Here is a 15,966-nt window from a genome sequence, read left to right on the forward strand (position 1 = left end):
GCTAATTGTCTCTGGGGAATGCTTCCCCTTTTCAGTTTGTCAGTCGGGTGTCAAGGAGAAGGCAGAGCAGAGTCCACTCATTCGACTGAGCAGATACGACTGCAAATAGCTCGTTATGCTCACTTGTTAGTGTCATCAAATTGGCCACCTTCTCATTTGCTACATATTGTCGATGGTGTGAAAATGGCAATTGAAGTGCATTGCAGTGGACGTAGCTACACCAGCCGGAAGTTAACAGAGGGAAGGTCATTATACAGTGCTGACAATAACACAGTGACTATAACAGACCCCTACTGTGTACATGTGCTTAGCTGCTCCAAATGTAGTTAATAATGTCTTCAGATGGACTCTTTGATGCAATATAACCCTTCATCTCTGTAGTATTAAAAGCAGTGGCAGGCCGTGCATTTCCTACCTAGGCCTGCTGTCTGGTATCGTATACATACATACGCGCATGACGGGATGCTGTTCGGCGTGTAAATCTGATCTTTACCCTGAACCAGACTTTATCCCTAACCCCTGTATCAATTGTAAGGGATGAGATTGGTGTTATTCTCTATTTGGCTTACTGTCAACAAATCCCATGGACATTTTTTTTGTCTCAATACTTTCTGACTTCCCAACGCTGTCTGTGGCTTCCAGCCCCCGAAGCCTATTGGTTGCTACGGAAGATCAAATATATAGATTAATTTTTTTAAAGGCTCAGTAATTTCCTAAAACAGCCAGTCACTGTAGTTTTAGCAAACATTACTAAACTAAGAGAAATAGTTCTTACTATTTTCAGTTTCGGATTATTTCACATTTGGTGCTCTAGTGAGTATTTGTGGTCGCAAATGTGTGTGTGGGATTGAGTAAAAAGAAAGGTACATCATAAAGTATGTATGTTCATGGTAATGACATGTCACCTAGTGGTTCAGTGATGTGTTTTTAATAGAGTTATATGGCAGAGAGGAAGAAGATCTGCGAGGCTTTGGAACACACAAAACTACTCTCTCTTAGCGTTTTAATATCAGAATAAATAAATAAACCTAATAATGTTAGGTGTTACTTAAAGGTAAGCGTTCCTTACTACTGAGTTAGTGCCACCTGCCCATCAGGACTATTTAACCTTCATACAACATTCACACACCCTAGGCACAGCTACGGGAGCAATTTAGGGTTAAGTGTCTTGCCCAAGGACACATTGACATGGACTAGCGCAGCCGGGGATCCTCTGTGAAGGATGACCCTGCTCTATCACTGAGCTGCAGATGCCCACAGTCGGCTACTCTTTGTGCTACTGAGTTAGTCTCTGTGCTGATGTTACTGTGTTAGCCTTTAGATTGGTGAGCAGGGTCATCCTGGTGAGCAGGGTCGTCCTTCAATCAGAGAATCGGTGGTTCGATCCCCGGCTCCGCTAGATGTGTCCTCGGGCAGGACACTTAACCCAAATTGCTCCCGTAGATGTGCTTACTTGTATGAATGTTAGTTAGTTCTGATGGGCAGGTGGCACCTAACAGGCTAAACGCCTATTGTGCAGCACAATAACGTCAGAGGGTCCATCTTCAGTACCAACACAAGACCCTCACTGCCCACACAGTGTATCAAGCGCGCACTTAAGTACAGTGTATCATCACAGGGACATCTTTTCCACAGAAGGTCATCTGCTGTGCCCCACAGCGGTTCACTTATGTAGCAGTAAATAGCCTTAGCACTAGACAGGCGCCAAAGTCAGGCTGCCATGCGAGGAGTTAATGAGGTCTAAAGCAGTGGTAGCTGGGCCACGGCGAGCCCTGCGAACACACTCCTGGACACAACACATCCAAGTGGACAGCAGCCGCTCAAGTGGCTAATTGGGAGCTTGGTAATCAGGGAACACAGCAAACATTGCACCTACTGTGTATCATCGACCTTGACTCCAATGCCAACACACACGAACACAAACACATACATGCTCAGAGGGGGAGAGAAAAACAAAGAGAGAGAGGGGGAGAGGAAAAGCAGACACACTGCATGAAGCCGTGAGGCATCACATTAGCACACACTGGCCTCCATTTTATCTCCTGTGGTCTTTGTCAGTGTTGCCTTTTTACCAGTTGGAAGCCGGCGGAGACTGGGGGAAATGTGTGTGACGGGTTGGATTTAGAAATACCCCGAGACTCCATCCTTTTGTCTAGAAAGATTGAAAACTGGATACGTTGTTGTACCTGCTAATGAAGCGCCAGAAACACCAGCCTTGAATATCATTGGTCATCATCACCATCGAGGACAGGGCCTTTCTATGGCCTGTGTTGCTGCTTTTCAGATTTATCTTGAAACCCAACATGCACATGAACACATTAAAGTGTAAAAAGACCCCTTGGGTCACAGTCTACACGCATAAAGCAAGAGTAAAACATTATGCCTATGCTGACATATTATTAAATGAGAGACGTGTCTGTTCAGTCAAATGCACTGTGACAGCTATATGGACACTAAAATTTGTGTTTACGTGTCCATAATGCTGCAAAATAAGAATCTATTGAGCATTGACTACTTGGATTGAACGGGAGCTGGGGGGGTTTCTGAGTGGGTCCCCATTCTGTTTATCTCTGCACATGAAGCCATTCACATTCCTGCCAATGGTTTCACACTATTCCACTGATCAACAGGTGGCAGTAACTGGCCAAGAAACAGTAAAGTGCTAACAAGGAGAAGACTGTAAACATACAAAACAAATACAAAATACTATCTGCTTTGCAAATGTTTATTGAGGAGGGAAATAATTTAAAATAATTTGTTCGACTACAAGATACATTCTCTGTGATGTAACTGAGTAACCCTGAATACTCACTAACGGATCACCTCATTTACTGCACACACTGACAGGACTTCGATAGCAAGACTGTTGAGTACTGCTGGTACTCTGCATTGTCTGCTATGTGCTTTGGTTTGCTTTGTCACTTCCGTGTCTTATTTCCTCCTCCCCCCCTGCCTCAGATAACCTGTGCAATGGGAAGTTCCACAGACACCTGCAGGACCTGTACGCCCCCCTGGTGGTGCGATATGTGGACCTGATGGAGTCCTCCATCGCACAGTCCATTCACAGAGGCTTCGAAAGGGAATCCTGGGAACCCGTCAAGTAAGGATGCAGTTATATACTTGACCTTTATCGCCTTCACCAGCGTATATTGTGTTGGATTAATCTGTGCACAGATTCCGCCTTGGTTTTGACTCCTTGGAACTGTCACCAGGTTACGATTGTGATATTATGGTCATTTATTCACAATTCCTTCCATTTTGCAGGAAATAAACAGAAAATAATCCTTGAAGCTAATACATGAGAACTGTGAAGAGAGGGAGAGTGAGGCAGTTTATGGATATAGTGAGGATATAATAATAATAATATAAAGACTATTTGAATTACCATTGCAGTTAAACAATTGGCCTATACAGAAAAAGGGTTACAGCACCCCTACATCAACTCATTTTCTACACTCTTTCATTTTTCATAAACAAACACATGGCTAATTATGCATGGGGTACAACTCTCTGTTGGAACTGCCTGTCGGATATTTAATCTAAGTTCACTGGTTGGTATCATGCAGCCTCACCTTAATAACTTTTTGTTCCATGAACATGAAACATTAAACTCTAGAGTGTATGTCTAATCAGCCAACAAACAGACTTTCAATAGAATATTAGTTGAGCAATAGTAAGTAAACCAGGAATAGATAGAATGAGGCTGCCCCGGTGGAACAGTGTATTCATCAACACCTCTCCAAAAAAAGCAGGATTAGAGGTGTATAACAAAATCAAAGAGTTCATCTTCAACTAACATGTGACTGTTTAGTTTGTTTCTTTTTACAACTCATTTGCATGAACAATCTCTGTTTTCTGTCTTCTGTTGTTCCGTTTCTCTCCACAGGAGTTTAACAAGCACTCTGCCCAATGTCAACCTCCAAATGCCCAAAGTACCAAATCTAGCAGTGCCAAGTGTTAACCTCCTTCAAATGCCCAGCTTCTCTGCACCCAACTGGATGACAGCTAATTCTGAGTGTGTACCAGCCTTGTGCAGTCCCAGACATGCACACATGTCCTTGGCATGAACGTGGCATCTGGCATACGACCCCCAAGCAGCAGGATTATAACTTTTACATATAAAAAAGAAAAATCTGTCTTTAAGAAAATACCATACTGTACAGTTGCATACGTTTTTACTCTAAATCAGTCAAATAGTGTAGCATCTGTAATGTGTTTCTTTGTATATATAAATACTTAAATTATACAAGTGATATAAACTTTTGCAGCTGTTTTTAATGAATTTTGTTACATTTGTAATAATTTTAATGAATGAATCCCAAAACGTAACTAATTAGATGTAAAGCTGTAAGAAAAAAAAAAATACTTTAGGCAAAAAGAAGAGGCACAGAAGCAGACTATACTAGAAATGAATACAAGGAACATGTTAATACAAATAATCATTTAAGATGTTTATATTCTGTTCTATTTGAGATTTAAGGAAGATAGTTCCAAAGTTTAGTCGCCACATCGCCCAAAGTCATTTTGCTAGTTTTTATAAATGAATTAACCTTTTCCGATTAGTGGCATTTCACATTATTTATTTGAACAATGTGTAACGGCCTCTGATTTCAGTGAGGGGCTTCTATTAATATGTATGTGATCTTCTGAGTGTTATCATTAAAAGCACACTGCATATCTCTGCCAACTTGACACATCATCTATAGCACTTCGAAAACTTAAGCGAAACGCACCAACAACGGGGATCATAGGTGTAAACTCCTTCAAACGCTGCAGCATCCTGCGGAGTGAGACGCTGTCACTGCAGCACATCCATCCCTATTCCCTCATCAGGAAATACCAGGCGTACCAGCCCTGAAGTTTTCATTGTTAAAAAGAAATGATGAGAGCTGCATTTCAGTCTTCACTTTATCTTTAGTAACTTGTTCACTTCCCAAACAAAAGATACAAGCAGAGAGAATAGACTTCTGTCGTAGACTAGGCATTTACACTTTCCAAGATTAGGTGAGTTCAAAGAAAAAGCCCAAACTGGCTCTCCAAGTTGAGGACCGCATTCATGAATACTAAAGCGCCTGCATAGCTGTGGCAGTCTGTGACCAATGTTGGGGTATAACACGGGCCCAACCCAACGTTCATGCCAACGCATGCTGCGCATGCTGCGTGGAAATGAATGGAGAAGACACTGACGTGGAAAAGGAATCCAAACATATTCACTCCCGCAAATGTATTTCTTTATGGACTGGAAAGATGCAAAAGCATAACAAGGAAACAAACCCCCCAAAAGCTAACAGTACGCTAAGGACAAAATAAAAAGTGTTACCAGCTAGCAGGCGCCTGGTTTTACCAATTATTTCTCGACACATATCTGTCTTTGTCATTTACTTTCACTCTTCAGAATGGTTCCCCTGCTTGTTAATGCATTTAATTTCAACACATTGTATGTTCAGTGCAGAAACATGTTTTAGCGACATCAATACGATTTAGGCGGGAAAAGTAGAAGAAGTACAACTGGGGTTGATGGGATTGTCATTATTTTTAAAATATTAAATAAATAAATACAAACCAAAATATTTAAGTTCAGTAAATTTTAGAGACTTGGTTCCAGATTCAGAGCATAGGATTGAGGGGTTGCCTCCACGCGCGCGGCTCTCAACAAGGAGATGAGCTGGTAGCTAGAGGCTAACGGTGCTAATCCAAATCTGAATAAATGTATTCTCTGATAATTACTTTGGCAGCATGTTTCAGCACGCACATTTTCATCGAAACCAAAAGTAGACCTCAGTGGCTATACTGTCCTGGTTATGAACTTGCATCTTTTCAAATCTTTCCTTTCCAAATCTTTTCCCCCAGTTCCCTGATGTTGTAGCACCCTGGCTTCTCTCAACCTGATGGTTGAGAAGGGTCTGAATGTGTCTGAATGTGTCTCCCCACACTGTGGTTCAGTCTGCTAGGACTGGGTTGAGTTTAGTGCTGTAGGAAATGATGGTCTGAATGAAGTTAAGCAGCGGCACTATTGCTGCTTATCTTGGTTACAGAGTCCTCCACTTTACCCAAATATGTGACCCATTTTCATGTGGACGTTAACAAACTGAGGGTTCCCACCCATCCAGGACAACCTGTAGTTTAAATACAGCAAAAGTCTTGAGAAACGACCGGATTTTACTAAAAGTAAAAATGTCCTAGAAATGAATTAATTGGATTTCATGTGCAGACAAGACAGTTTCACAACAGTGTCCTTGATGCCTCTTATATTTTAAAATACCCTAAACATGATTCCTTAGACTGGGTGGGAATGGGAACCCTGACTGTATCCAGTGAGAAGTTCCTTTCCTCTTGTTTTGTTTTTTGTCAACTGTAAACAAAATACACATTGCAAAATGTATGCAATTGTTTGTTTGTTTGTTTTCTGAGCACAAACTATGCTTTGTCTCTGTCTGTTCTATGCCAGTGCTGTTTGTATTACCACTCACACACACAGTACAAATATGTGTATTCTGAACCCACATTCACACAGTCGAACCCACTAACAACAGAACAGTTAGAAATGAATCCTCAATCAATTAGAACAATGGAACTTGTGCTTTCACATGAATGCACAAGTTTTAATAATCCATTGATATAATATATAATGGTATAACAGTCACAGGGGACATTTTTCTAATTACATAATTTTACTTTAACATATAACAACAGTACTTTTACTTGTAACAAAGTACTTTTTACAGTGTGGTATACGGAGTTAAGTAGCCTAAAGGAAGGAATACTCCATTGCTTAGGTCTTATCATTGAAGTAAACACAAGGAAACACCAATGGAATGAAACAGCGGTTCCGAAGAGGGAAATTGTCTGCTCATCTTTTGTTATTATGTTTTCATGAGAAGGATAAATGTATAAATTCAGTATTGTCTATGCAGTTCAGTGATGCTAGGAGGAAAACACATGTTTTCAGTGTATCCTTACTTAATACCTCATTTGAAACAGTAATTCTGATAACTAGGTTAAATTAATAAAGCATGAGATAATCTAGAGCTTCTTTCTCATCAACCTGATTAATGCAATAACTCAAAGTAGCCATTCAAGCTTTAGATTTAGAACCAACATCATTGTTTTCCCCTTTTCAAAGCTCTGTCTCTAAATGCTGAACTGTGACCTGTGGCTTTGCAGTAATGGTTCGGGGACGTCAGAGGATCTCTTCTGGAAGCTGGATGCTCTGCAGACCTTCATCAGAGATCTCCACTGGCCAGAGGAGGAGTTTGGCAAACACCTGGAGACCCGACTGAAGTTGATGTCCAGTGACATGATTGAATCATGTGTAAAACGGTAAGATACTGTTTGAATACATGTGGGTCTGATTGCTAGCAAGTAACAGTTATTCATCAGTTGTATGTATTCCAGTAGTGGCATAATAATAATAATAATAATAATAATAATGCATTTCATTTTTATCGCACTCTTCCTTCAAAGAATCCCAGAGTGCCACACATATAGTAAAAACAAATAAAACCGATTTAAAACATAGGTAAAGCAACCCATAAAAATAAAAAAAAAAATAAGAATGTAATAGCTGCCAATAAATTAACTCAAGGTAAAAAATGTCTTCCTGAATAAAAAGGTTTTTAGGCCAGTCTTAAAAGAGTTCAGTGTCTGAGTTTCCCTCAGGTGGTCAGGGAGACCGTTCCACAAGCGTGGCGCCGCCGAGCAAAAGGCCCGGTCGCCCATGGTGCGGAGCTTGGTGTTGGGGACCCGAAGGAGCGAGCGGCCTGTGGATCTGAGGGTGCGGGTGGAGGTTAGGGGAGTGATAACTTCTTGTAGGTAGGGGGGTGCATGTCCGTTGGTATGGGATTTGTGGTGAACTGGGCCTCAAAACATCAATAGTGAGCTGGTAAGAAATACTGGGATCCAATGGTTCAGAGGGAAAGAACAGGATTCACATGACACATTTGATGGTTTCACAGAGAAAATTAAGTTAATTATCTAGTTAAAGTAGGTAGTCTTCCAAGCAAGTAGTACATTCAATCACTGTGGAAATTAGCAATTAGTGTAGTATGTTCTACTTTACTGAGTAATAAACTCATCCCTTCTGATTGTGAACGCATTTCAGAGACCATCAACATGGCACTCTTAACAGCATTAAAACGCAGTCGGCTGCATTGGTGGGTGTGTGTTGCTTCAGGTGCCAGTGAGACATGGAAGATGTGGCAGGAAGTCCAGTTTGGGTGTCAGATTCATGAATCTGAAGCCTTATCAGATGCCAAAATACTGCACATAACATGACGTAGTAACATAACTTTAACAATGTAACTAATGTAAATAAAAAAACAACCACCCTTAGAAGACTTTCTTAAATAACAAGCGTAAGATCTTTACATTAGAAGCGTTAAGTCAAGGTTTACTTCTGGTAACACAAACAGCAATCTATTCAATTCAGTTTATTTTGTAAAGCCCAACATCACAAATACAAGTTTGCCTCGGAGGGCTTTACAATCTGTACACATGACTTCCCTGTCCCGGGACCTCACATCGGATCAGGAAAAACTCCCCCAATAAAGATAGTAAAACCCCTTTGACAGGGAAAAAAGGGGAAGAAACCTGAGGGAGAGCAACAGAGGAGGATCCCTCTCCCCGGATGGACAGAAGCAATAGATGTCATGTGGCCAGAATGAATAACGTAACGGAGTTACAGCACATTCAAATGAATGTGACAGAAATTATTCATATAATGAGTAGTATGCATGGTCCATGATCCAGATAGCCACGACCCATTAAGCAGAAGGAGGTAGAGAGGAGGGGCATCCCAGGGGCAGTGAGAGGAGAAAGCAGGGCCATGGCAGCTGGCAGGACCGGCTCCAGGCCAGTTGCATCAGCAGGGCCATGGTTGCATCAGCAGGGCCAGGGGGGAGGACCGGAGTCCTCCCCCTGGTTCCAGGCAGCCACGAATCCATGGAAAAAGAAAGTAGAGTTAGTAATATGCATTGAAGAGACGAGAGAAGAGAGAAGGAGAGAAAGAAGAGGTGAAGAGGAGAGGAGGAAAGGAGGAGTGAAAGAGGAAGAGAAGGAAAGGAGGAGCTCAGTGTCCCCCAGCAGTCTAGGCCTATAGCAGCATATCAAGGGGCTGGACCAGGGCAAACCTGAGCCAGCCATAACTATACGCTTGTTTAAAGAGGGCGGGGGGGGGGGGGGGGGGGGGGGTTCTGACGGAATCAGGCTGAATCACGGGATGGGTGCCCTCGTGAATCGCGAGGGGAGTTGTCTGACTCTCCCTCTCCTGATGGAGTCAGCTCTAAGTATAAGCGCTATCAAAGAGGAAAGTCTTAAGTCTACTCTTAAATGAGGTGACTGTGCCTGCCCCCCGAACTGAAAGTGGAAGCGGATTCCACAGAAGAGGAGCCCGATAACTGAAAGCTCTAGCCCCCAACCTACTTTTTAACACTCTGGGAACCACAAGTAACCCTGCATTCAGTGAGCGTAATGCTCTCGTGGGGTAATATGGCACTATAAGGTCCTTAAGATATGATGGTGCATCACCAGTTAAGGCTTTGTAGGTAAGGAGATCTCCTGGGTGAAAGTTATGTGTGTTTGTCCTGTTATAGAGCCATGCAACCTTGTAGTGAGGAGGTCAGGGTGGGTCAATCGTTACACAAAGCATGCGACTTTGAGCCAAAGATATGTTTGAGCCTAGAAACATAGCTTGTCTGCCAAAAATGATATGTACTCACTACATATCTTGGTCACACATTTTTAATAACCACATTTAAGAGAATGATCCGGGTTGTCCGTCTCGTCCATTCTCGTGCGCGCAATATCTCAGGAACGCTTGGAGGGAATTTCTTCAAATTGTACACATTTCCTTCAGTGTTTGGTTCTTGGCCGTGTGGAGAAGGTTTTTTGAACAGGATTTACAAGCTTCATGTGTGGAAATATATGATTTAACATTTCATTTATTTAGGGGTGTTGGTGGGTTGTGGGACTACTCTAGTACTCATGATCTCAGTATTTCTCAAATGCTTCATCCCTGTTTATTCCTATGCTTCTCTAAAGGACACGGACAGCGTTTGAGGCCAAGCTTCAGAAGAGCAGCCGGGCCACAGACTTCCGCGTGCCACAGTCCATCTGCACCATGTTCAACGTCATGGTGGATGCCAAGGCCCAGTCAGCCAAGCTGTGTGCTGTGGACCTGGGGCAGGAGGTATGTCCATAGAAATTAATCTTCTTTAAAAGAGAGAGCCCTGTTTTGGGGGAAATAATTATATCTTACTTAAAAGTTTGAACCTCTCACCCACTCCTCATGGACTCACATCATTAAAAGATCATTACGTTTTGGATCATTTGTGTTATGAATGGCCTTGGAAGATGAAGGTGGGAATGTTTTTTTATGTATTTTTTTTATTTCAGTTTAGTTTTTGCTCTTTCTTTGTCTCTTTTTTTTTTCAGTATTCACTTAATTTCAATTTCATGTCACCTCTGTCTGTCTTCTTTTATGCTGCTTTTTTCCCTCCTCTCTGTCTTGTGAAAGTTTGTTAGAGACTGGGTAAGTGTGGCTACGAATTCAATTGAAATCTCACCCTCCAGTTCCCAAATGTATAATTAGTCATCAGTTTTCCCTGTCTGTCTTCCTCCACTTGAATTGTTTGGATTTCATTAGCATATGTGTAGATAGTATTGAATATACATGGGGTAGAAGTGAGACATCTCATATTTCACAGAGTCTCAAAACTGATAGCAATTGCTAACAATGAATTAATTATTGCTAAGTCCTTCACTGTTCTGTTGAAGGCAAAACAAAAGGATTCCTCACAGTGATGCTGCTTCTGGGTTTCCATGACAGCAGTTTTTTAGCAGGAGTAATCATCCCCAAGTCCTTCATTGGGCTCTGCTTTACGGGAGACCCAGGGGGGGTCTTTCAAATGCTTGTACAGCACTTCCTTCATTTGTTTCCCACTAAAAATAAAAGTAAATAAATAGTGTAATTCATCAATTAATAGGCCAAAATAAAAAGGGGTTTTAAACATACACTATTAAATGTGAAATAGATTATAATGTTTTTAAAGAAAAAGGAAATAAAACGTGAATTAATTGATGTATTTGCATCTCCATTTCACAGATATAATTCTACATTATAATAGTGTTTGTTCACCTTTACATCTCTGCTCTAATCCTCTCATCCTCTCAGCATACATAGAAAGCCTTTAACATTTAATCCAAGGATTTGATTGGTATACTTTTGATTGAAAATGGAATGCAGTTTCTGCAGTTTGGTTCATTACATACAGTTTATGCAGTGTGTTGAAGAAGCTTTTCTGATATTTATACTGAAGGCTGTGCCGCTTCTTCTCAAACAAGTTGCTACTGCAGAGTCCCTGAAGTACCGACAAAGGTTTAAATAATGAACAGCTACTATAGCCAGGGTACTAGCCATCATGTGGGAATACATTAACACATTGGAATCTGGTTTCTGAAACCATCCTCACTCTATAAAAGAGCTGCACACTGTTTATTATTTTTAATAATCTGTGTGCTGCTGTCAGATTGACTACAATGTCAGATATTTTTTTTTATTTACTGCCAAAATCAATGGGTGTGAACAAACAAGACTGTGATGTGTCAGTGCTAATCAAAACCACAAGATCAAGACCACAATTCACATAAAAATCCTAGTTAATTTCCATTGCAAGAAGAAGTTGTTGTCAACAATTCTGAAACATTTCTTACCGCCAGCGACATTTGTTATTTTAAAAGAAAGTGATAGTCAGCCGGCTGAAAATAAGGTGCTACCTGATTGTTGTGTTCGCTTGTTTAATAGGAGAGAAAGGAGAGATTTGTCAGAGTGATTCAGTGTGATTTGCCTTTCCTGGTGTCAGCATTGTTTACATTACATATTTCAATTTGTACTCTCATATGCAGCTTTTAGCTGCAGTATAGAGCCTGGCTGTCAGGAGAGCAGCTTTGCAGCTCATCTATGTAGTCAAAACAGATCAGACTGAGCTTCTCTTGTGAGTCTGGGTTCGACAGAAAAAAATGCATATTTCACAGAGCATCTGAGTGAGATTTTACAGACAATTTGACAGACAATTTGTGAAGTCTTTTTGTTAGGATAAAGTCCTGTACAAGTGCTGCTTGTCTTAATTGACATCAAGGTAAAGATGTGATTAGTGGAGAAACATCTTGACATTGCACATTGTATTGCAACGTTTGTCACATTGTTTTTTTTACATAGATAATGTATAATTTCCCAATAACAAAACATGTATTCAGTACAGGTGAATATGATGTAAATGATTATAATAGGGTTCTTACGGTCATGGAAAAACTGGAAAAGTCATAGAATTTTTAAATGGTTATTTCCAGCCCTGGAAAAGTCCTTGAAAAAAATTTAATCCAAAAAGTTTTGGAAAAGTCATGGAAATGTGTTATATTCATGTGTTCATGTCGTTCATTTCCGCTGAGTTTGAAATAATTAATATGCTTTTAAAAGAAAGACGCTCAAAATATAAGCAGGCATACGCTGAGTATATCTATAAATGTTTATTCTTTTAATCAAACTATTGTCTCTCATTCATTTGTGTCATTTAAGGTTTACTGTCTGCTTTGGAATTCTCATTGTTAGTTTAAATACTACATTTTCTCACTTTTTCATGTATATATCAAGATTTCACAAAATGTTTTGGCCATGGGAATGTGGTTTAAAGTCATGGAAATCCGTTGGTCAAACTGTGTATGAACCCTGTTATAAAGTGCCCAGTATTTCCTGTGAATGAGAAGAGTAAAATTGTTCTGTTTTCCTTCCTCTCTAGAGACAATATCATTCCCAAATTGATGATCTAATTGAAGAGACGGTGAAGGAGATGATAACGCTGCTAGTAGCTAAGGTACAAACTTCATATTACAGTATATATTTACACCATGTATGCATAACAGGCATAGACTTTTGCATATTGTATTATTTTTTTATTAGGATCCCCAGAGATTAGGGGCTGTGCAAAAAACTATGGAGACATTCAAAACTAGAACGGGACAGAAAACGACCACAAAGAGATGCAAAACAACAACAAAGTTACTCAAAACAACTACAAAGAGATTGAATTGACCACAAAGAGGACTACAAAGAGACTCAAGTACATGCAATACAACCTGAAAGAGACTGTAGTGTTTTTTAAGCTTAGTTTGTCACATTTGGACTGACACATCTATGTAAAATGAGTTGTTTGTGTGTACATTACAATGCATGAAATATGATAATTAATAAGGGATATTATTATGAGGGATTGAAGGTCACTTTTATTACTGTAGAATGATTGATGTGTGAATGAATGTTTGACAAATACTGCATGCTGCATGACATATTGACTACCGCTTTAAGGAGTTGTAGTTCTCTTGTTCGCCTGAGGGGGCGGAGCCGAATATTGACTTTTGAGACAATGGACACTACCCTTTTTGGAGAAGAAGAAGAAGACGGAAGAAGAAATCTATTTCCGCCCCTGAAACGGCAGGGCCAATAATATGTTTAGAAAAGTAATAAAACATTAAACCAATAGGAAGGACTCTAGGTCCCACGAATGAGTTGAAAACTAACTGGTACGCGAACGCTCGGTCTCTTTTTCTTCCGCCCAGCGAACTGTTCGGACCTATGTTCTGAAGTGCGCCGTGGATTTAAAAGGGCCCGTGCGGGAGCATAGGCTGTCTATCATTTTTTATTAAATATACTTTTACTATAACTTTTTGGATTCCAGACCTCATTTCCCACCACCTCCCAGGATCTGAACATATATCTCACAAGACACAACACGATCACAAATGGCTCAAATGACAACAAAGTGACTCAAAAAGAGCACAAGGAGACTAGAAACAACATATATTTAGAATCAAAACAACCAACAAGTGTCTCAAATGACTTCAAAGTGACTCAAAACAAACATTATGTGGCTCAAATGACTTCGAAGTAACTCATTCAAAATAACCACACATATACTCACAACGACCACAAAAAGGCTCAACGGTCTACAAAGTGACTCAAAATTACCAAAAAGAGGCTCAAAAGACGACAAAGTAACTCAACACAATCACAAAGAAATTTAAAACAACCACAAAGTGGCTCAAATGACTTCAACGTCTCAAAAATACCATAAAGAGATGCAAAATAACAACAAAGACGCTCATAAAGTCCACAAATAAAATAAAAACCACCGACAAGTGGTTCAAATTACTTTGAATTTACTCAAAAAGACCACAAATAGATGCAAAATGACTACAAGGAGACTCGAGACGAACGCAAAGATACTCAAATCGACCACAAAGTGGCTCAAATTACTACAAAGTAACTCAAAACTACCATTAAGATACTCAAAACAACTACAAAGAGGCTCAGCAGTCTTAAAGTGACTCAAAGCTACCACAAAGAGGCTCAAAATTGCACAGTTAAAAAATATTTTTTTTGATGCTGTACTTTGAATAGAGGAGCCTGTATTCTTTAATCTGATCTGTGAGCATGAAAAACACTAAAACAAGAGATACATGGTTTTAAGATGACATGGACAATTGTACTTGTGAGACTGGTGCATTTACATAAGTAAAATAATTCCCCTGCTGCTTTCTTCTTCTTCTCCTCTTTCTCAGTTTGTGGTCATCCTAGAGAGTGTGTTAGCCAAGCTCTCCAGATATGATGAGGGAACGCTCTTCTCTTCCTTCCTATCTTTCACAGTAAGTAGCACATAAACTGTACACACTTCCAACAGTATTCTTCCTAAAACACATTCCAGCAGATACTCACCTGCTTCATTGTTGAATATGCATATGACATTTTTTGTTGCTGTCATCATAATCACATGTGATTATGATGTGATTATCATGTGGTTATGACTGTTCTCATTCCCAACTCGCCATTACTTTTGAACAAACTTGGTGTCACTTCGGCAACATAACTACTTGGTTAGGTTTTGCAAAAGATCGTGGTTAAGGTTAAATTTAATACAATTTAACTTAACTTGCGTGGCATGTTTAGTATGTCACATATGTGTGCATGCAAATTAAGTACTTTACGTAACATACTAACTTAAAACAAGTCACCACTGCCTTTTGGTTTCACATGGGACACAAACCGTGATCTCCTGGGTGAAAGTCCTGTGTTTGTTTGACCCATCCGTCCACCAATGAATGCATTCCTACAAAGACTTTGTTACTCTTTATACGACATGACCTGAATTCCGGAAGTTGCGCGGTTTGTCTAATATTGCCGTGGATGGGTTAACGTTACTTGATAGCATTTCATAGAGACGATAAGGAGGCCTTGTGCGTCGGATCGGTGGGAATGAGAACGAGATGGTTGTAAACATTAGATTTGGCAGTGTTATCTTCAAGTTTAACTTTGACCTCCTTTTTTTTTTTAAATGAATGTGTACATACATTGATGACAATCTTTATTTTCGAAAGCATTTCTTGGGATACCATCCTTTTAATATGGCCCTCAGCAAAAGTTCTCCCGTTTGATCAATTATGAATCTTGATAATTTAATCACCATTAGAAAAATATTTTAAAATTACATCGTTTTTTTTCACTTTAATGAAAATGATGATACAGTTTGACCTTCTTTGAATTCATCCTGAGCACCAAATAGCTTAACACCTCAGCTGGTGTCCCAAGGAACTACAAAAGCCCGGTTATTGAATTTGCAAGTGCACTTTTGCAGTTGAAATCACCACATGAGTCACTGCTGCCACTTCAGCAGGTACTAAACCACAGGCTGTACAGTCTCATCACGGCAGCTTTTGTCCTGAAAAATGATGCCGCAGCTGGAGACTTGACTGTTTTTTCACCCACCTCTCTCTCTTTTATGTCAAGGTTAAAGCTGCCTCCAAGTATGTGGATGTACCTGTAAGTGAGACTCATTTATTTCTCTGTCTACCTCTTTATGTGTATATACGCAGCTTAAAAGTCTTAGTCATCTCATGCATCAACTCTGTCTCCTATAAAAT

At 40.1% G+C, this 15,966-nt stretch overlaps 1 protein-coding gene across 2 annotated transcripts in view; it reads left to right on the forward strand.

Annotated features, from left to right (window-relative positions):
• cadpsa (Ca2+-dependent activator protein for secretion a) overlaps positions 1–15,966 on the forward strand; it is a gene marked incomplete at both ends in the record, with an annotated part of 148,676 nt that overhangs the window by 105,051 nt on the left and 27,659 nt on the right. For both annotated transcript variants that reach the window (XM_079218437.1, XM_079218438.1), the window contains 6 exons: positions 2,959–3,100; positions 7,165–7,320; positions 10,039–10,186; positions 12,792–12,866; positions 14,611–14,694; positions 15,833–15,865. In XM_079218437.1, the coding sequence (XP_079074563.1) occupies positions 2,959–3,100; positions 7,165–7,320; positions 10,039–10,186; positions 12,792–12,866; positions 14,611–14,694; positions 15,833–15,865 (638 nt within the window). The remainder of the gene's footprint in view (positions 1–2,958; positions 3,101–7,164; positions 7,321–10,038; positions 10,187–12,791; positions 12,867–14,610; positions 14,695–15,832; positions 15,866–15,966) is intronic.

This window comes from Taurulus bubalis (assembly GCF_910589615.1).
Source record: "Taurulus bubalis genome assembly, chromosome: 5".
NCBI lineage: Eukaryota > Metazoa > Chordata > Actinopteri > Perciformes > Cottidae > Taurulus > Taurulus bubalis.